This window comes from Mytilus californianus, unplaced genomic scaffold (genome assembly GCF_021869535.1).
Source record: "Mytilus californianus isolate M0D057914Y unplaced genomic scaffold, xbMytCali1.0.p SCAF_8, whole genome shotgun sequence".
Lineage (NCBI taxonomy): Eukaryota > Metazoa > Mollusca > Bivalvia > Mytilida > Mytilidae > Mytilus > Mytilus californianus.
The window spans coordinates 25,212,150-25,235,582 of record NW_026262734.1 but is presented as its reverse complement, the minus strand read 5'-3'; the positions used below and the strand labels follow the sequence as shown (position 1 = coordinate 25,235,582).

Below are 23,433 nucleotides of genomic sequence, written 5' to 3'. Positions count from 1 at the left end.
AAATTCTGACATTATTTTAACCATGACCAGAACTTTATTTTAACAGAAACACTGGGCTATACTATGAATAGGGTAAACGGACAGAAAGTCACAGTACAAAAAGTCACAGGACATAAAGTCACAAATTGGATAGGACAAAAAGTCACAAATAATTTATTGACAATTGTTTGAATAAAAAAGAGAAAGATCTTCAAATAATATCTTTTTTTACATTTATTCATTTTTAAGTTCAGGAAATTGTTCATAAGCCTTGATAAATGAAAAATTATTAAATTTTAATCATGCAAATAATATATTTCTTGGCACCATGAAGCCATTTAAGTGCCAAACCAATTTGACATTTTGTTATCATAACAATTATTTGATCATCTTTGATATTTATTGAATAAATTTTAATAACAAAGTTGCTTCATATATTATAGTTCAATAAAAAATCAAAAAATTATTTTTAAAATTAGTGTTTTCTTGTTCATAGAAAAATAATCTCAAAACTGAATTGTGACTTTTCGTCCGTGACTTACTGTCCTACATTCTACTATAGTATTCAATCAGGAACAAAAATAGTCATTTAACATGTCAAAAAAAGAAATCAGAAAGCAACTTTTTTTATATAAAAAAAATATGTAGCCAGTAGAATTTTGTCTCGTGGAAAACGGATTTAAATGATTAATTTTTGATTGACCTACAATTACATTATTTGTGGAACCTTTGCATGAATTTTATAAATGAACGTACATTATGTACAGTGTTGTCGAAATAACTATTTTTGCTGTCATGAAATATTGAATATTATTCTGTCATTATTTGTAGTTTTTTATAGACTTAATATCACAGACCCTGATTAAAAACAACGTGCATCATAAGTACAGTAAAATGCTCTGCTGAACTGTAGAATTTTAATGTTCTGTTTCATAGACCACAGAAGTACTGCAACATCCTTATCTTTACTCTTTCCTATCGGGTAGTGAAACTCGAGTTTGAAATTAGAAAGATTTAAAATTGAAGACAAGTTTTATCTGATCTTTTGTGGGTTTATGTTTCGGTGCAGTGCTATGTGGGCCGTTATTTTCTTTTCATTTGTCATTTTTTTATCTGTGTTACATGACCTTGTACTTTTTGTATTGCCCCTTGACATCTCCTGCTTCTGTTTAAACCTTTACCACTACATGTAATATCTCATCTGGTTTAAATAAAATAGTGTCTCATTCCCGGAATTTGTTATACAGGAATTCATTTTAATATCAGTTCTTTTATAAGCATATAAACTGCTTGGTCTCTTCACACAATTTATGTTTAGGACGGAATGCATCAATAGGTACATACATGTACCAGGTCACCAATATATAAGTACACATTATGTGCTTTTGACCTCCACAAGAATTCTTAAACATTCATAGATGTGCAAAGAATATTTTTGTCGTTGGGTTGTTGTCTCATTGACATATACCTCACATTTCTGAATAGTCATAGCAGCTGTGCCTTTTCAATTTATTGCAGAAAATATTTGCATTAACATTTTTCAAAATAGGCGAGGTGAAACAGTGATCACAGAATGAGGACATGTAAAACTGAAACAACACAACACAACAGATAAATATAAACAAGCACCATTGCTAAAGGACTGAAACAAACATAGATGATGACTAATATGAGCGACTAGTAGTGTACAAGTAGAGTGAACATTTCTTGCTTCTTATTCTATACATTTTGTCATTTCATGTAAACAATTAAATATGTTATTTTCCGAGGAGAGGAAGGAATTTGTGAAACGAAATATTTTGCCTTTAGTACTGTCAAGTTGTATATTCACAAGAGTGTTGTTGAATAAATGAACATTTTCCCTTTTTTTACATTATGCTACCTTTATGCTACAAAGGTAGCATTTCCATTCTCATGATATACAAAGATATTATAGAGTGGCCTTCCAATGATAGTCATACATGTAAATCATTGTCTCATTGGCAATCATACTACATCATCATATTGTTATACATGTATGTAAAAATTATGTACATGTATACTTTGTAAACGTAAAGAAGACAAATGAAGTTGAACACAAGATATTTATTTGCATTTTTATCGGTATAGTCTCTGCACAACTGCCACTTCTGTTTCAAATTCAATAGATTGAATGCGGAGTCTTGTATTTATTCTTAGTTCAATGATGTCACCATCACTTGCACAAAAATTGCATACACATGTACATCAAGTTTGGCATATGAACTATGATATTTGAACTACAATAATGTTGTGTTTTCACAGTCAGGATAAGCACATGTCATTTTCTCTCTTACAAAACCATTTTTTAGTATCACATTGATAGTAGTACATGTAATCGGTCCACTACATGACTGTGCAGTAACATTTGAAAAAAGTCATCACTAATAGTTGTTCCTGTCTGCCAGGGAATCTTTTTCTCAATCAGAAAGGCTAGGGAGTCCTACATTCAGCACATGTATGATATTACATCTCTTGTATGCTGCACTGTTAGGTAAATTTGATCAACATCTTTGTTCTTTTATAACATGCAGGATCCTGTTAAAAAAAAATGCTGTCAGATACTGAATGTAAATATACATGTATATAAACTTGTAAATGTCATCAAAGTGGTGGAAATAATGAAAAAAACAATTTATATACACAAAACCGGTATGTCTTGGGAAAGTAATTCCTGTGATCAATGGTGATGGGTACATTTGTTCTTTAAAGATGGACAATTTTATAAACTGTAGCCATGGACAGGTGCCTGTCTTTATATTGAAGAGAATGAAAATGGCCGACAGCTTGAATGGTCATTTTTAATTGTAAATTGCATCAAAGCTGGTGAAAATATGGAAAAAACAACTGTTATACACAAATCCAGTATGTCATAAGAAAGTAATTCATGTGCTGGGAATAATTATTCTCTAAAGATGGAAATGTTTATTGACTGTAGACATGGACAGGGGGCTGTCTTTATATTGAAGAGAATGAAAATGGCCGACAGCTTGAATGGTCATTTTTAATTGTAAATTGCAGCAAAGTGGTTGAAAATATGTAAAAAACAACTGTTATACACAAATCAAGTATGTCATAAGAAAGTAATTCATGTGCTGGGAATAATTATTCTCTAAAGATGGAAAAGTTTATTGACTGTAGACATATGGACAGGGGCCTGTCTTTATATTGAAGAGAATGAAAATAGCCGACAGCTTGAATGGTCATTTTTAATTGTAAATTGCATCAAAGATGGTGAAAATATGGACAAAACAACTGTTATACACAAATCCAGTATGTCATAAGAAAGTAATTCATGTGCTGGGAATAATTATTCTCTAAAGATGGAAAAGTTTATTGACTGTAGACATGGACAGGGGCCTGTCTTTATATTTTAAAAATTGAACGTGGACGACAGCGAGAATACTGAATTTTAATTGTAAATTGCATCAAAGTGGGTGATTAAATGAAAAATTCAACATATTTACACAAAACCAGTATGTCTTGGGAAAAGTGATTCATCTCATAAATTGTTTTATTCCTTTTCGAATGAAAAGGTTTTAATAAAAAATACGTCCGTGTAAAAAATTTTCATAACGTCCATGTCGGCCAAGCTTTCCCCTTATTATTGACCACAATAAAACGTTAATCGTCACAATATTTTAACTAACAATTACTACAAACTGAATAAAACAAGGTAAATAATTTACGAAATTGAAATATATACTTACATTAAGCTGTTTTGAAAAGCTTGATGTAAAATAAAAATCGAAGCGGTGGTGAACTTGTCATGATCAGATGCAAAATGGCGATCTCGTTAAAGTCTCGTGTGATGCGTGTTTTTAATTGGATTTCGCTGACCACTGTTACAGTTGCCAATCTCTGTGTATATATGTCTCTGGTCATATGTCACCCAACATTTTGCAAAAGATCTTATGGCTTTATCATGTACCAATATGAAGTAATAATCAATTTACCTTAAAATAAAACATTTCAGGGGCAATAACTCCAATAAGATGTCGCTGGATTGTCTCAGACCAAATTTATCATATCTTCATCACAATATAACAAACATTTTGCACTTGTTCTTTAATATATTACATTAAAAATATCGGAGAAAATGCAAAAACAAGCAAAAGACAAAATTCAGAACATGACCTTGACCTTTGACCTTGACCTCATTTTCGAAGTTAGGATCCAAGAACCTTAAATAAAAAGACGTTAAGTTTATACGGCTTACAATTTATGAGTAACAAAAACATAACGACAAATTTATTTGATAAAGGTAGATAACTCCTATAAAATTTCATCGAATCGCTTTGATCCAAATTAGCCAAAAATTCCTGAGGATGTAACGAACAATTTGTAAAAAGAATTTTGTCGATATCTTTTTTTGTTACGAAGGAGATGCACACAGATGATAAACAGTGAATAGGGAGATAACTCTTACAAAGAAAATGGTTCGGCTTAGCAGGGTGAAATTTAAAAGCGCATTAACTATACGATACAATATGAGAAATATCTAAGCGACATATTGCGAAACAAACATTTATCGCAAGAACAAAATTTGGCGGAAGAAAAAAAAAAAAAAAAAATAATAATAATAATCAGAACAAATACAATAGGTCTTTCCACAGAAAAGTGGAAAGACCTAATTATTAACTAAGAAATAAAAGACCTGACATCTCGCAGTACTAGTCATGCCACATACAGTTCAACTAAACCTTGTTGGACATTCTACGACACCCAATAGTAGTTAAATATACAACAAATTAATTTATGGCTTGCATATGCATGTCGCGTAGACCCCTGCCATGTACCAAATGGTCAATATAAATTATCTGTGTAATTTGCTCCATGGGATGTTTTCAAAATTACAACGGAGGAAATTTCTTTGCATGACTACTTGAAAGAGTATTGATGCCACCAGTTAATTCCACACGTGAACACATACATGTCCCACTATTATGACAGTCAAAAGAGAAAATATATGAATATGAAAAGTATAAAAAACTATTGCTGTTCTGATCTTATACGAATATTTCATATTTTGCATTATAATGAACACGATGAACACGAAAGTATATATGAAAACGAGTTATAATCTGAGTTGATAATTTGTTTAAATTTAGTTAGAACTTCGCGTTCGTGTATTATTATAATGAAGTGTTGTCTAATTTGGAATACCTTTAAGATATGGGTCATCGAGTACCCGCTTAAAGAAATGCCCGTGCAAATACGTTAATGAACGACTGTATAAAGAGAGAAATATTATAAATTTTTATTAAACATAATCATTACTATGAAAAGGATTCCAAATTTTACGTCGAAGGATATTCCAAATTTTGAATGACGAAGTGGAAAAGAATAAATCTTTACTGTTTATCAGATTAAACAACACAACAAACAGTGCCAAAAAGAGAGCAAGGGAGGCTGCATGCAGAAACGGATTTAGTAGGTGAGGCAGGGCATCGCCCCCTATGGAGCTACATATATGGTTTACGTATAGACTTTTAGCATATGCCACTCCAAACGTTGCCTAGTTTGTGCCTCCCTTTTTTCAAAATCCCGGATGTGCATATTACATGAGCAAATAAAGATGCAGTAAATGACACTTATACCTTAGAAACAAATATGTGATGTCGTAACATTTATGACAATCATAAGACCATCATAAGTCATGTCACGAGGTGTCTTAAGTGTACGATAAAAGTTATGACATATCATAACTTAAGACCCTTTCGAATACATATCTTACGACTATGAAATGTCCTAAAACCATAAGATACTTTCGAAAATCAGGCCCGAGGTCTTGCCTTTCGATTTCCTCCTTAATTGACACTCATATGAATAATTGTAAATCCATATACCCTACGCGAATAGATCTACAGCATTTTAAAAGTGACCTGCAGTCACCTACCATTTTGCCTGATATGATTGTTAATGGTTATTTTAAATATTTCCTATAAACAGCAATTTTCAACGTAATACAAAGAGGATAATCAAAAGATGAAAACGGAATACCTGAAACCTTTAGTTAAAATTAAAGGACACAAAATGCATATTATAGAGACTGAATTTGGATGTTTAGCAACAACTGAGTCACGTTGCATGTAATAACATCGTCGATTTTAATCTGAATTAATCTTACTTGTAAATCACAGGCTATTCTATTTAATTTGATAACCAAGAAAGATTGCACTTCAATGGCAAATGAATGCTCAATTACAATGTTTCCCTATATGTATTTAGTTCTACCTTTTTGGTTGGGACTACATTAACTTGCGTATACAGTATTCGTAGTGCTACGGTTTTGACGTTGGGTGACTGGCAGTAACCCTTCACATAAGCTTTTATTCTCGTGATATTTCCGTAAAGTTGTCAGGCGGTCAAAATCAAAACAATGAACGCGAATTAAGTGAGTTTTTCGTGTTTTCGTGAGTTTATTCTTCTTGAAATAGGGGCATTTTAACTTTACGTGGGAACCTAGAGTTCAAGGACTACACATACAAGGTTTGGGCTTGCTTATTCTTTGGACATTCAAGTTTCAAGTTTCATCCCCGCAACCTGTTTTTGTAATGACCTTGTTAGTCAATTTTCAACACGAAGTTTGCGAATTTGACGTTTCAGCCATTTTAGCCTGTATTTTATACTGCAATGTTAAAAGCCTCTCGCTTCGATTTTTAAAATAGCTCAGGAACCTTGATTTTTGCAACGACAGTCATTATGTTTCGTTTAAATGGTGTATATTGTTGTGTATATTTATTTTCTGTCCCCGCAACCTGTCTATCACTTAAATTAAAGTTAAAACAGACATTTTTTTTCAAAATTCCCTATCATTTCAATATAATTTCCGTGACCCGTATCCGATTTCTTTAGTATAATATTCAAATAAGCAAAGTGGCGTTGATTTCTGGATATGATCAGGCTAATATGTCACGGGTCTTCAATTCCAAAGCTTTAGTTTCATTGATTAATGTTTAATGGGGAATTTACCAAAAGCTTTCATAAAAATAAGTATAAATGCAGTCTTTATCGAGGCCATGATATTAGATAATGCCTTGACTATATACTAACGTATAATAGTCCCAGATAATGCCTCACCGGGTAATCACTTAGAAATTGGAGTCCAGTTGATTGATTGAATGATCGGTGTTATTAAAAAGCCCTATTGTGCTATTTCGTGGCGGTCAGTTATTCACTGAATGAAAAAAATTAAGGTTACTTGAATTTTTCACTTTAACAATTAAACTCGGTACCATAACTGTGTTTAAATTTCCCGCTTTTAAATATGTGGCGATCCAATCATGTAAATCCAGCTGTCACCGGAAGTTGTTTCTTGACGACAGAGGGCATCACCGTTATCAACTTCCTGAAAGCACCGGGATTTGGAAACCACACGTTTGCCACAGCCAAAAGATGTTTTCACTTCTTTTGCGTGGAATGGCATCCTTAAAAAGATCCTTAGGCAAAAATTCTAAATCGTTGACAATATTTCTAACACTGTTTGCATTAATTTCACAATCTATTGGGATTGGTGAGGTCATATGGGCTGTGAATGCAGGAGGTGAAGCTCACACTGATGTTCACGGTATTGTTTATGAAGCTGATCCACTGGAGCAAGACAAAGTTGGCATATCCTCAGATTATGGCAAAACATTGATGATAGGCCGTGTAAACCCCCAAGATCAAATTTTATATCAAACAGAGCGATATCACATGTCAAATTTTGGATATGAAATTCCAATAAAAGGAAGTGGTGATTTTACCTTGGTTTTGAAATTTTGTGAAGTCTGGTTTACATCTCCAAACAAAAAGGTATTTCATTATTAAAACATTCTTCACAATAGTGAATTAATGTAAAATTACTGATACATGACATACAAATTTGTACATGGACATTTAATCTGATTTTGAGGCAGTTGTTGCATAGCCACTGGTCCTTGAAGACGGACAACTATTAGGTATATCCATGGATACAAATTTAACCAATGACAAACTTTTACCCAGACAAAACCAAAGGTGTCTTGATCGAAAAAAAATGCATTCCTAATCTTCATTGTAAATTCACAGTTAGTGTTCATGTACAGTGTTCTCCCTAGGCCGATATGATGCTGCGGTCCCGCCGTCCAAATATTATAGTTGTCCCTGCAGCACTTACATTGGCAGGCAGTTATTTAAAGATAATCCAGCAGCGTGTTAATTTTCATATTTAATTAGTGTATGAACTGTTGATAACTTTTTTAAAGTTAAAGATCGCTGCTGAGAAGAAAGTCAATATTACACTAAAGTACGCAATTATTGATCGACTCTAGTCTATCCTTTACCTGTATTTGCCTTATCAGATCACATAATTGCATAAATGATCATCAAATAGATAAATATTTTCCTTGGATACTTTTTCAGTGTTTCAGGATTGGAATTAATGGAAAAGATCGAAATACAATTGCAAACCGTTTTTATGCATGGCTTTCCTGATTAATTCCCGAATTAAATATTGAATTTTCTCATTGGTCAATAATAAAATCTATTTTAATACAACCTATGAACATGATGAAAACGTGTGGTAACTTTGCAATACACAACTACAAATATTTATCAATGGAAGTCATTTTACGTAAAAAAGGTCAAAAAACTAATATTTATGATAAATTGAAAATGCAAATTGATAGTTATGGTCAGAATGTGAACTTTTGTTCTTAGCAAATAAAATTGTCTTTAATATTCATGTTTTAAAAAAATCAGAACTTTAACGTTGGTGTTTCGTCCTTGCACCTGAGTCCGGAAAACTTTGACAATAAACAATTCATAAACAACTCATCAAAAGTTGGTTCTGGAAACACAAAAGCATATATGTCATGTATGTATAATGTAACTAGTAAATAATTTTGTTGGACTATACTTTGAAGAATTTATCAGGTTTCTATCGGGCAAAGAACATATTGTGCCAAATACGCACATAAACGATCTCGAAATGTCAAACTGCGGAAAATTGGTCAGCTGTTCATTATAATTCATTTGTTTTAAAAAGTTGTATTCCAAAAATTACAAACTGCTTAATGATACAATATCTTTAGAAGAAGCAGTTGCACCAGACATGGAAAATTTATGTTCAGCACTGGAAGGCTCAAAGGAACAGGAGAATATTCTCTTCAAATTACTAAATTTGGACTCCTAAATTGAATTTAACTCTATAAATGGACTGTGATATCAACATGATCAATGTGTTTTATATGTGTGCAAATTGATTATATTTTATTTTATAATAATTTAAAAATAGTGTATATAATTAAGCACCTACATGTAGCATGTCATAAAGCTTTTAAATTCATATTGCATTTCTGAAGGATTGTTTCATGTCACAATAGTTCACTCCAAAAAAAGGGTTACATGCTACAAACTTTTGCGCCTTCAACAATTTCTGGGGAGAACACTGCTGTATTTACTCTTTACACTTGTGCTGTCTTCATGTTATTTGGCATGAAATTATTTTCCGTTTTTTATTTATAAGAGTAATTTTATACTCGTTTAAAAAGAGGGTTGTAGATTGATTGAATAATGCAGTTAATCGTCTGAACTTGACCAATGTTTTCTTCCATCAGGAGCGTCGAAAGTGATTAAAGAGCGTTCAGGGTTTTAAAACAGTAATGAGGAGAAACCCTTTGTAATACAATAGGGGTTGTGCAATTATAAATGTACAGGAAATCAAGTATAATTGCTGACAAAAATAGTGGTTGATAGTGAAACGAAAACAAATTTTGACTACATTTCCAACCATTGTGCACATTTGTTGTACTTATTTAAATATATATGGCGGTGATTATTTGATGATGTTGGAAGATGATTTAACAGTGTCGACACACCATCAGAAAACAGGTCATGAAGATTCCTGGACTATTTAATGTGATAAAATTGGACTTGTTTTGAAACAATTGCACTAAAAAAATTATATGAATATACATGATATAAGGAGACAAGACCTAAGGAAAATGATTTAAACAACAACAGGTCAAGGTATGGCCTTCAACAATGAGGAAACTCATACTTTATGTGTTGGAAAGCTTGTGTTGTTTTAATATTAATTTGTACTGTATTAACCTGTAAACTGAATAAAAAAAGAGCTACTTGCATAGTGCATTGAACTGAAATAGAAAAGGGGTACTGAAGGATATGATTATATTTAAAAAGGGCTTTGTGTGGTGTTTAACAATATGAGAAATCAGAATCCTTGTGCGGTTTCTGGACATTACTATATTCTAAATAATGAACTGTTGCTTTGTAACCTAAAATATGAATTATTTTTGGTTTATACAATGTACATATAATCTTGTTTCCAGTCAATTTATTGGCATCCTTGTGTTTCACACCATCTGTAGCATAATCATCATGATCACAGCATGCTTCTTATCACCAATAAGAAATAGAAAAAATGCATAACTGACAACAGGTGACAGTATTGATTACTGAACATCAAAGTCCACGTCCTCATTGTTATATTAAAAAAAGTTTAACAAAATTAAAAAATGGAAAGTCAATAAAAACTGACAAAACCTAAAGCTATCAATCAATGGATCAAGTGAAAAACAACTGACATATTCCTGACTTGGTACAGCATGTACAGGCATATAAAACTGATGAATTATAACATTTCTTTGTTCATGTTGTTGATATTCATAGTTTAATTGTCATCTATACCATCAACCCATTAATGTTATGTCTGTAATTTGATCATACATGTAGATGATTTAAAGTTGTGAAGACATTTGTTAAAATACCCAGTATATTTTGATCATGAGTAAATAAACAGAATCAAAGTAGAAACATATTTTAAAAAATTCGCTTTCAATTTAACATTATCTAAAATAATAAATTGTTATTCAACTTTGTACTTGATTTGGCCTTTCATTTGTTTTATTTGACCATCACTGTTGAGTCTTTTGTAGGTTAAAAGTGCATCTTGCATGTACAAAATCATGAAAATTGTAGGCCTGTTATCTTTGATGAGGTTTTTTTTTCATGACAAAAATTTTTAAATAAACTTAAGCATGTTAAGCTATAGCTAGGGATTGAATCTCTAATAAAAATGATACATGTAAAAATGTACAATGTATGTTTCAGACTTCTTAAAATACATTGACATGATTGATGCACAGAAGTTTAAAATTTACATTATACATGTATTTGACACCCCAGCTGTCAATTGCATCCATTAAAGTGTCCAAATTATGTTGGCCTCTTTTCCTCATGTTCATGCATTAAATTCAATTAACTGACCTTGACATACTTCATGTACTTTAAGCAAATCTGTGGTCAAAATAAGGACACTAAATTTAATTACTCAATCATAGAAGAATGTAGTAGGGCACTTAGATGAGATACAATAAAATTCAGAGTGCACCTTCAATTAAGTTTTTAATATCCAATTAAATTATGATTCTTGTACTTAATATTATCATGGTTATAGACAAAGAAATGGAGATTGATATTATGATATACATGATATGTAGAATTTTTTTTTTTAGGTTTTTGATGTAGCATTGAACGGAGAACACACTGTTGTACATGAGTTGGACATATTTTCCAAAGTTGGACGAGGGGTTGCACACGATGAAATCATTCCTTTTTCAGTTAGAAGTGGGAAGCTGAAAGTTAATGGTGAAACATCAACAATCATTGATCAGAAAATAAGCTTAGACTTTATTAAGGTATGATGAAAAAAAATTCTTCATACATTTGTACTCCTTGTAATGAGCTTCTTGGATGCAATAGTCAGTCAAAATGTGATAATTTATTGACTAATGTTCAATTACGCAGACACAAAAATTACAAGCAAATATGGAACTTAGATAAACAATTTGATTGATGTCTTTTCCAGTTTTATGTTCATTATCTGCGTAACACTTGTTTATGCAAAAACATTTCTAATTTTAACTGTTTTAGTCGATCAAAAATTAACGAAACTATAACTTTAAGGTGGTACCCAACACCTTGACTAAAATTAATTTGGCTCGTTTTAATTTTCATAAAATTTTGACATAATGTTTACTTTGACCCTTTGACAAAAATATAAAAATTTCAAAGAATTTGAACCAACCACTTTATCAGAAAAATTTCGTTGGTTATATAGCAGTTTGACAAACACTAATTTTGATCATTGAGAAGTGTAATATTTCCTTAACAATACAACGTGATTAAAACGTTTAGCTGATTTTTACAGAGTTATCTCCCTGTAGTGTTAGGTACCACCTTAAATGATCAGCAATACATGATCTTAAGACATTTCACTATACAATGTGCATTATCAATGTCATATGACCACTTATACACATCAAGTTTTACTGCACATCTTAATATTACACTGTACTGCTGCTTCCGATGGTTTTGGTGCCACAGGTAAGAGTTGTAGTTGTACATACTACAAACATGTATCTGGTGAATCATTTCCTCCTTTGTACAGTTATCTAAAGAACCAATGCCCTGTGTGTAATTACAGATGAACATGTACTGTTCTAGTTGACTGTTTCATAGTTGATAAAGACACAGTTATTTCAACTTTTATTTAAGAGATTATACTAGTTATTTCAATATAATTAAGTTAGATTGCCACTTATGCCTTTTAAACAAAACAGTTCAGAAACATTTTCAAGATAATGTGGGACTGTCAGAACCTTGTGTCAATATACTAGTATTTGGAACAATCCAATCTATTATATATAAAAAAAATACAATCCTGGTATAACTAAAGTCCCAAAAGCATATAGGTTAACAACATGAACAATATAATGTAAATGTATGTAAACTCACAAGATAATCCAGTTAATCAGAACACTTGGTCACTGTTATAAGTTTACCTGTCTAATCTGGAACAATAACCAAGGTAATTACATGCAATAGTGGACATATTTCAATTTTGCATAATGGTAATCGGTAATAGACACATACTGAAAAAAGACCTATGACCCACATTCAATAATTAAACTTCCCTTCCTACCCTCCCACATACATTTTAATGGAATAGCACTTATTTAGATGTGTATTTCTGATCATTTCAAATAGAAAACATAATGGAGATCACTTTTAGTTAAAATGAAGTGAATTAAAGTTTTGTAATATTTCCAATTACAAAAATATTATACATTTAACTTTTATTTTGTCTTATTTTATATGACCCCAAACGTGTGTATGTTTCAGACCTTATTTTTTATCACCACCATAATTTTTTTAATTTTTTTTCATTTTTAAAACTTATTGAGTTATCTTTCTTGACATGAAACAATCTCATTGTGGCGCTCCTAATAAAAGGGGGGAATATACCCTTACCAATTAATCTTTTATAAATACTCACAACCATTTTAACCACCTCCTAATTACATTTATAACTTGACATTCCTATAACTTAAAATTCCTTTTGAACTAAAATTTAAAAACTGGGGGCAGGAATATAACTCTGGCGATGTTATTAGGGAAAGCTTTTCAAGTCTAAATTCACCCTCTGACATGCTTAAGGATGTACTTAGGTGAGGTTTAGGAAATTTTGTAAGATGTTCAGACTCCTTGTTTTTTTTCCAACAATACAGGGTAAAATATTTTGCCCCATAACACCCATTTTTCTTTTCATATAAGACTTCAATAGCTCATAAAAGGTCATTTACCAAAATTTAAGCAGATTCTAAATTATTTTTCTTTCGATTTGAGACCCAAATAATACCAATGCAAATATAAGGTAAAAGTCTGAGTCAGCCTTTTCCCACCACTTTTTTTAAAATTAAATATCTCGAAAAGGAGCTCCATAACCTATAAATAGTTTTAGCTAATTTTGTTCCTTAAGCAGTTCATAATCATGATAATGTATGGCTTCTTACTTCCAAAATAATTGTGGATTCGTTAATAGTCTGAAGATACACATTTTCTTGTATTTCGTGGGTTAACCACGAATTTAACAAAGTACACATTTTGTATATAGGCTTGTATGCAAACATTGGCAAATCCACGAAATTAAATAAAAGGAAAATATAATTGTTCCTCAATCCATGACAAATGGACATTGGTAACCATATGTGAATCCACAGTATGTTATCCTTTCTCATTATAGGGTGATGCTGACAATCCAAAAGTAAATGCAGTATTTGTAATGAAAGGAACAATTGATGGTAAGTGTATGCATGTGTAGGCATTGAGTTTGTGTTGTTTACAGAAGAAAAGCAAATGTATTATGTAGAATATATGGACAGTACAGTATTACTGCATAAACGAAACTACTTGGGTTGTCTTGTGGTAGCTTGCAAACCGAGAGTGCAGGAGGTTGTTGGCTCAGTCTGCAGACTGGCTCAAACCCAAGGCTTGAAAATTGGTATTTTCTGTTTCTCACTAATCCTGAGGCATTTAGGAGTAAGAACAAAAACTAATCAGCTCTAATCAAAATAGTTTGTCCTGCTAGAGAGACATGTTTTACTGCTGACTGTTACCTGGTGAAATATGTTAAATATCCAGCTCATTTTGTCTGTCATGTACTATAAAGCATGATTTGTATTCATGAAACATTAACATGCTCTCCTCCTGATGCTGATATCCATGTAATTATTGCCACTGGATGTTTAACACCAATTAATCAGCATCAACAACTATTAAAAAAAAAACAGCAAACAAATAACCAGTACACTATAGGCTGACATTTGGCGTGTATTTGTTAGGTATCTGACTTGGTACAGGGATAAAATGGGATGGGTTCAATTTAAAAGGTTTTCTGAATACTTACACCTACTTATATTATCTGGTATGAACACAGTATACACACTTAAATAGTGCAGATTTATCAGATTATGTTATTGACCAAATCATGCACATAGTAAGGCTATAAAAGACAGGTATTAACACCATTTTTGTCCCCCGCGTAACTTGTTGCGGGGGACATGGAAATACCGTAAATTGGGAAATTTTGGCGTCGGGATATTTTGGCGTTTTTTTCTCGAAAGGCGTGTGTGTAATTTTGGTGCTTTGTCTAATTGATATGTTTAATTTTGGAACAACAGTAGTGACCAAGCTCATTCATATCTGCCTTTATTTACCCGCTTATTGACAAAATATCATTGAATTTCTCAAACTAGAAACATGACAAAGTTAACTTAATGAAGGAATCAGATACGGATGCAATTGCAAATATGTCCGTGTATTGTGGTTCAAAGTTGAAAGAAAATATGAAATAAAATCTTAATCTTCAAAATCACTTTTTAAATAGATTATTTATTTTTATACGACCGCAAAAATTAAAAATTTTTTGGTCGTATATTGGTATGACGTTGGCGTCGTCGTCGTCCGGCGTCGTCCGAAGACACATTGGTTTTCGCACTCTAACTTTAGTTTAAGTGAATGGATCTCCATGAAATTTTACCATAAGGTTCAATACCACGAAAGGAAGGTTGGGATTGATTTTGGGGGTTATGGTATCACCAGTTAAGGAATTAGGGGCCAAAAAGGGGCCAAAAATAAGCGTTTTTGTAACTTCCAGACAATAACTTGTGTGTAAGTGTATGGATCTCTCTGACATTGTACCACAAGGTTCCATATCACAAAGGGAAGGCTGTAATTGATTTTGGGGGTAATTGCCTCAATATTTTAGGAATTAGGGGCCAAAAAAGGGGCAAAAAACAAGCATTTTTCTAGTTTCATGACAATAACTTGTGTGTAAGTGTTTGGATATTTCTGAAATTGTACTACAAGGTTCCATATCACAAAGGGAAAGCTGGAATTGAGTTTGGGGGTAATTGCCCGAAACGTTTAGGAATTGGGGGCCAAAAAGGGGCCAAAAATAAGCATTTTTCTAGTTTCCAGACAATAACTTGTGTTCAAGTGTATGGATCTCTCTGAAATTGTACTGCAAGGTACCATACCACAAAGGGAAGGCTGGTATTGAGTTTGGGGGTGATGAATCATAAGGGGGTTCAAAAAATTTGGGAGGGGGGATTTTTTTTTTTTCTTTTTTTTTTTTTTTTTCCTTTATTTTTTCTTTTAAAATTTTTCATTTTAAGTTGGTTATTTCTGATTAATATTTAAAAGCATATAATAATGATATGGTAGGAGATATACACCAAACAGGATGTGTAAATTATTATATAATAAGTATTGTGCAATAGCAAGAAATTTTCAATTGCACAGTATTGCACAATAGCAAGAAATCTTCAATTGCACAGTATTGCGCAATAGCAAAAAATCTTCAATTGCACAGTATTGCGCAATAGCAAGAAATATCCAATAGCACAATATTGGGCAATAGCAAGAAATTGTCAATTGTACAGTATTGCGCAATAGCAAGAAATATTCAATTGCCCAGTATTGTGCAAAAGAAGATACTTCGTATAAATTGCTTATTTCTTGACAAATTTCAATGGGGTTTTATTCTTGAATTCTTGGGGTTCTTTGATATGCTGAATCAATACATGTATTTAGATTTTTGATTATGGGCCCAGTTTTCAAGTTGGTCCAAATCGGGGTCCAAAATTAAACTTTGTTTGATTTCAACAAAAATTGAATATATGGGGTTCTTTGATATGCTGAATCTAACCATGTATTTAGATTTTTGATTTTTGGGCCCCGTTATCAACTTTGTCCACATTGAGGTCAAAAGGGTCCAAAATTAAACTTTGTTTGATTTCATCAAAAATTGAATTCTTGGGGTTCTTTGATATGCTGAATCTAACCATGTATTTAGATTTTGGATATTGGACCATAATAGGTGAATGTCCAATTTAAAATTTTTAAGTTCTTAGACCACATTCATTCTGTGTCAGAAACCTATGCTGTGTCAAATATTTAATCACAATCCAAATTCAGAGCTGTATCAAGCTTGAATGTTGTGTCCATACTTGCCCCAACTGTTCAGGGTTCGACCTCTGCGGTCGTATCAAGCTGCGCCCTGCGGAGCATTTTATTTTTTTTGAAATAAATTTTAATCCTCTCTATTGCAGTACATGTTAATCTATTGACGATCAAGGATTTAAATTTGAATCCTTATGCCTCTGGCAGTACATGTTAATTAATTGAAGATAAAGGATTACAAGGAGTTTTGATATTCTAATTACCAATGACGGCATATTATCAGCAATAGCCTGGCATATTTATGACATTTGTGAATAAAAAATCATGTTTTGTTTTCTTAACAATTTGAGAAAATTGACAATTAAGTAAAAATTATATAGTGTTGTCAAATTATACCAGGTATTTATTTGCAGATTTGGCTATGTATAAAATTGTAGGAAATATACGGAAGATATAAGGTTTTCCCAAACAATTAACATTACGATATTGTCGTACCAGTACGCAATATTGGCGTTTCAATTTTTAGTGTTTCGATTATTTTCGTGTGTTTAATTTTGGCACTTTCATTGGAGGCACCAAATAAACCAAAATAAAACTACAACCAAAATAACCCAATTTACGGTACTGGGTGTCTGTGTGTCCGTCCGTCCAGTCTTGTTAGCGCTCTCACAGGTACAATTCTTGCCAGATTTTTATAAAACTTATACTATAGGTTAATATCAGCCATATCTCTGACAATTTCTTTAATGGTGGCTGATCGACTTTTTTTAAAAGAGTTATGCCCCTTGGAAATATTAAATTTATGGAAAATGGGCGCGGTAGCGCTCTAACAGTTACAATTCTTGCCAGATTTTTATAAAACTTATACTATAGGTTAATATCAGCAATATCTTGGACAAGTTCTATAATGGTGGCCGATTGACTTTTTTAAAAGAGTTATGCCCCTTGGAAACATTAAATTAAGGGAAAATAGCCTCGTTAGCGCTCTCACGGGTACAATTCTTGCCAGATTTTTATAAAACTTATACAAGAGCTTAATATTAGCAATATCGATCTTGGACAAGTTCTATAATGGTGGATGATCGACTTTTTTTTAAAAGAGTTATGCCCCTTCAAATATAAAAAATGTGCAATGCGGGGGACATTGGAACTCTGTACTTTTATTTATTGTTCTTTCTGTAATTATGCAGACTTTGCTCAATGTAAAAGTCTTAATTATGAATATAAATTTTCAAAACATTTGATTGTGTGAATCTAGTTTTATTACAAGACATGTAATTTTCTTTTTTGTATAATCACTAAATTTTTATTGTAGACATTCCAAAGTTACCTCCCTTGCCTGGAACTGAAACACAGAGAGACTTTGATGATGAAGAGGAAGAAGTGGAAGAAATTGACCAACAGAAACCAAAGAAAAGAAAACCCTCAGGGCCCAAAGTAAAAGATCCATATGCAGCAGATGATACAAGTAGTATCTTATTACCTGTTTTTGTTGCAGTCGGAGCATTCTTTCCATTATTGTTTTGTTTATGTAAATTGTGATGATTTCAAAATTAGGTTATTATCTATTTTGTTTTGATCATTCTTTTTCTGTCGGTTGGGATGTATTTAAGTTATTAATTCTGATAAATTTATTAAATTCTGTCATTAGTCATGTTAGTTTTATAAAAAAAGGATGCATCCTGTAGTTATGAAAAAAACTTGGTTTCTGCGTATGAGGAAGCAGGATCATATTTTCCAGTATTTTATAAGAAACATTTTTCTTTCATTTTTTGACAAAACATCTGATGTGATTTTTTTTTAGAAATTTCAGAGCAAAGGTACAATTAAAAAAAAATCGTTTTGAATAATATTTTCTGCTACGCAAACTTTAACATGTAACAGAAATGAGTTCGTAAATGCTGTTGCATTATTTTTCAAACTAATTATTCACAAAAAAAATCATTGCTTTAATAATTTGATACGATTTTTTAAATAGAAATATTGCTTTATATCATGTTTTTTTTTATGTTGTTTTGATGCCCGAAATTTCCTGATGTGACGCATCTTCAATTTATTGTGCAATGTTAATGTTTATTGTTGTATTTTTTTATTTTTGCATAGTTTATCTATAAGTGTAAAAAGTAGGTTTCGTCTAGTTATCTGATTCAGGACTGTTTTATATTAACCTATGTGGGATCCAGAGAAGGCACTTCTAAATCTCAACTAGGGTTTGGTGTCATATCCTTTTATTGTAAAGTGAAAATGTAAGTGACTTTCTAAAATTGCCTCTGTAGAGGGTTCTCTGTAGGTGGTCACCCTATTTTCAAAGTGCATTCCATGGTACATGTATGTTTTGATTGAACACAGTCCTCATTATGTTTTGTTTATATTAGATGTGCAATTAGATATTTATCTTAGATTTACTATCAGATTTATCTAAAGTATATATTTACTTTATATATTGAAAAAAGTCCTAACATTTCTAAATCATTGACAGGAAAAATGTCTCTTATGTAGAATAAATACCAAACTAACAAAATTTTAAACATTCGAACAATGGAAGGAAAAATTTTTACATATTATTTGATGTAAAAATGAAATGTTTTCTAATTTGCTGTTTCAGAATCTAATGCATTCTGGGTAATAATTTCAAAAGTGTACACCAAAATGTTGCGATTAGTTAAAACGTTCTAAACCAATGACGTGACGATATTTTCATATGGGGTACGAACAATAAGATTACCCATTGTCCTTTAGATTCTGTAACGGCCAATTCAGGGTTGATTGAATCACGCGTGTACAAGAAATAATGTTAATAACAAATTAACCTATCATAACATTAAAGATTTTATATTTCAATTAGTTCTCGATTGACTAACAAATAATTCCATTCCTTTTTCATCAATTTATGTTGATTTTGAATTCAGTAAAGTACCAAATTCAAAATAACACACTAAATGCTTTAAGTGTCCAAATGAATTATATGACTATGTCACCTTCTTTAGATATAGCAATAACATGATAACATTTAATATCATTAAGGTTTTTTTTAATCTAAATTACTATGGGTTATTTTATTTTTCATACCCACAAATGTAAATAGAGTCATATCATTGGTTGAATTTCCATTGTTTATGATGTTGTTATCCAATCACAATGTTAAGTCGTAATTTTTGAAATTATTACCCACAATTCTCAAGATTCTGTAATGGCCAATTGCAAGCAGATTTTAAGAGACAAAAAACGTTCTAATATTTGGTACTGTATAAGTTTTAAACTTATTTTTGTTTAATTGCATAATATGTACAAAACAAAAAACCGTTATCTTTAAAAAAAAATAAAAAGCTGTTTATAAAATAATCCATTGATTACAGAAAACATATCTTGATCTTATAAAATCATGAAAGTAAATCATAGCAAAGATACTAAAAAATTTGATAATGTGTTACCATCATGTACAGTAGTTTATAATGTGTTGCTATCATGATCTGTATTCAATAAGATTTGTTAATTTTAGTTTTCTCTATTATAAGCTTGTATAATGTTTTAAATATTACATAGTATGTTTATATTGTTGAAAAATATATATGCAAATTTGATAATGGATTGAAAAGGAAACCTCTTTTTTTTGTACTGTTTGTAGCAATTGCACATCTATTCTGTATTTTTTTTTCAATAGATGTATCCTAAATTACTTGTATTATATGTATTAACAGTATTGTCCATTACACTGCGTTAGTAAAGTGGAAAGTGCAAGTTAACATTTCTCAATAAAATCATTCATATTAGTGAATTAATTTTGATTGAATACACACCATATTTACCTCTTCTTTGTTATTTCACAAATGATTTTAACTTAAGAAATTCTTATTTAAATACAAAGTTATTTTCTTTTATGGAATAGCTTTTTTAATATGTTTTCCTTTACAAAACAAACTTCAATCCTCATAGTGTCTAAGTTAAGCCATGTGTTCCTTAGTATTAATTACACAATACACTTATCCATTGATACACAAGTAATGATAAGGATTCTATTGTTTTTTAAGTTATTGGCAGTTAATGTGGTGTGTCCGTTTTTAGAGTTCGTCATCTTAATACAATGTATGCACACAAATAGTAAAATTTACACATATTAATACTTATATTGTTAAAAGATATTTAATTTGTTTCAGTATTGAAATTGTAGTGATTTTTTCCTTAGCTGTAATAAATACTGAAAATCATCTATTGGGTAGTTAGAACTAGGGATATTCTCCATGTTATTTATTCTGAACTGTCATACCAAATTGATTTCATCCATTATTTTGATAATCCTGATAATACCAAAGCAATTTTTTTTATATATGGAAATTTCAAGCATGCTCCAATTGTTTAAAAGGGCAATCAAACCACATTTCCTTTTTGTTTATATCTAAGTATCCATTTTACATAAATACGAAAGCCTATCTTATAACATTATGTGCAATGCATTGATAAGAGTTTTCATAAATGAAATAAATGTGGCATGTTTGATCTCACTTTCAGTATAAATAAATGTGGCATGTTTTACCTTTCTTTCAGTTTAAATATATGAATGTGTATAGTTTTAAGAAGAAAAGATCATGGTACATGAGATAAAGAAAATTTTATTTTGTTTATTGGTATATACATTTTCTTACGAGTCCCAAAAATAGATTATGCATAATCTACTTTGTATTAAACATTGATGCATTGTTACTGACTTAAAACACTGTTCTCTTCAAGAATGTGGGTGAATAAATAGGAAGTTGTATGCTTATATTTAGAGGTTCCTAATCTTATTTGAGTTGATATATTTTATAAGAATTAATGTACAGGAAAAAGAAATGGCTAAAAAATATTTTAAAAAAATATACCACATTCTGATTTGCTGTTTTGAATTTTTATTGAAATTGTTAAAGGTACAGGTTTGCAAATAAGGTATATAGTTGGTAATAATAAAGAGTTAGGTTTCACTAATATGGAAGGGGAAATAACTCTTTACCACAAGTAAGGGTAATTACTCTTTTCTGTCATAAAATTTATAAGGCAGTGTGACATTAAAAAAAACTATTTTGTTAACCTAATTGCTGGGTACCTTTTTTAAAATTTGCATGGCATTATAAGGATGAATTTTGAATAATAAGTAATCATCAACCAATCATATTTTATATAGAATTGATGAATATGAAATTCTATGATCACCATTTGTGAGTGTTGTCCAATTGTTTGTGGTTGTAAATAGATATTGGAGGTGAAAGTTTATAGTTTTGTAAATTTGATTATTGTTAAAGATATAATATGGATTAAAAGATTTTGATGTATATTTTGTGAAAGAACGGTTTGGAAATGTTATATAAAAAGCAAACCACTGTTGTTTCATTTTAAGTAAATTTGACATCAATGGAAACTGAGTATGACTCCTTAAAGTTGTAATATAATCTATATTCAATAGTGAGATTGTAAGTAAAGAAGTCAGATATATGTTAGAGTGAGCGATGTAAGAGCTTCAATAAATATCATTATATAGACCCAAAGCAACAATCTCAATCATTAAAATAGATACGATTCTTGATGATAATAATAAGATCTAAATATTATGTTTTTGTTTGATATATACAATAAAGTTTCCCAAATTTGTCTCTCATACTTCTATAGATGGGGAGATATTTTGGTATTCTTTTGGTTAAAAAAAATTAAGACTGTTTGAAAGCTCCATAAAATGTTTTCATACTTTCAGAATAAAATGGATTCCAAATCTTTAAATTCAATTTAATCTAAAGCATAATATAAACATAGAATTAGCTTTAACAAAACTATATGGAACATTTTTTATTGTTGACTGAAATTTTATGTTGTTAAATAGATTTTTTTACCTTCGGAATGTAAACTTTACTAGCTTTATTTAAAGGCATTGAACTTTTCTTGGTTATGGTTAAAATGTCTTAGTTTGTTAATTTAATAACAAAAGATTTAAATGAATAAATCCAAAGTTCTTATGTGAATATATTCTTTTTTTGTATTTTAACTAGTACATAGATCTACATTTTGCTGCATTTAAAGACAAAATTGTGTTTTTTGACCTGTCCATAACTTTTAGTGTTCATATTTTAAGTAAACAGGGAGACAGGACTGTTATTTAGTCATAACTTAATTTTTCTTTACTTTAAACTTTGTAGATGTAATAGAATTTGTTTTAAGATTTGAGATATATAATTGAAAATTAGTTACTTTCTAACTGAATGTTTTTTCATATGACACATTTACACTAAAGAGTTAGCTTAATTTATAAGTTTATTGCATTCTGCTTAAACACTGGTTCAGGAAACTTAGGAGAAAAGACAATAGAGATACAGCACCCACTGTTTATACATATAATGAAATTACTTTTAAAAACAATAATTATCCAACTTCTCTATCATTCCACAATACAAATGTAAATGTGTGATTCTCATTTCAGTGTGTAACACACATGTATGTCTATTTCAGTGTGTAACACATATGTATTTCGATTTCAGTGTGTAACACACATGTATGTCATTTTTTACAGAATTATGTGTGAATCTTAATTTCCTAATATATTTTATGTGAAAATGTTGGATGAATGTGTTTGTGAAAGTATTATGAAATGAGGGAATAAAAGTCATTTAAAAAGTGTTATTTGTT

The 23,433-nt window shown here is 30.9% G+C and overlaps 1 protein-coding gene across 1 annotated transcript; it reads left to right on the top strand.

Moving 5' to 3' along the window:
- Positions 1-7,340: 7,340 nt before the first annotated feature.
- Positions 7,341-23,427, top strand: LOC127712559 (malectin-A-like). The gene is made up of 4 exons (XM_052219068.1): positions 7,341-7,794; positions 11,499-11,681; positions 14,069-14,126; positions 18,104-23,427. The coding sequence occupies exons 1-4, from the start codon at positions 7,396-7,398 to the stop codon at positions 18,328-18,330; spliced, it is 867 nt and encodes a 288-aa protein (XP_052075028.1). The 5' UTR covers positions 7,341-7,395; the 3' UTR covers positions 18,331-23,427.
- Positions 23,428-23,433: the final 6 nt, after the last annotated feature.

Coding starts and splice junctions, on each gene's coding strand:
- LOC127712559 (XM_052219068.1), top strand. CDS start 7,396: ATGTTTTCACTTCTTTTGCGTGGAATGGCATCCTTAAAAAGATCCTTA. Junction 11,682..14,068: donor TAAGCTTAGACTTTATTAAG/GTATGATGAAAA, acceptor TTCTCATTATAG/GGTGATGCTGACAATCCAAA. Junction 14,127..18,103: donor AATGAAAGGAACAATTGATG/GTAAGTGTATGC, acceptor TTTTTATTGTAG/ACATTCCAAAGTTACCTCCC.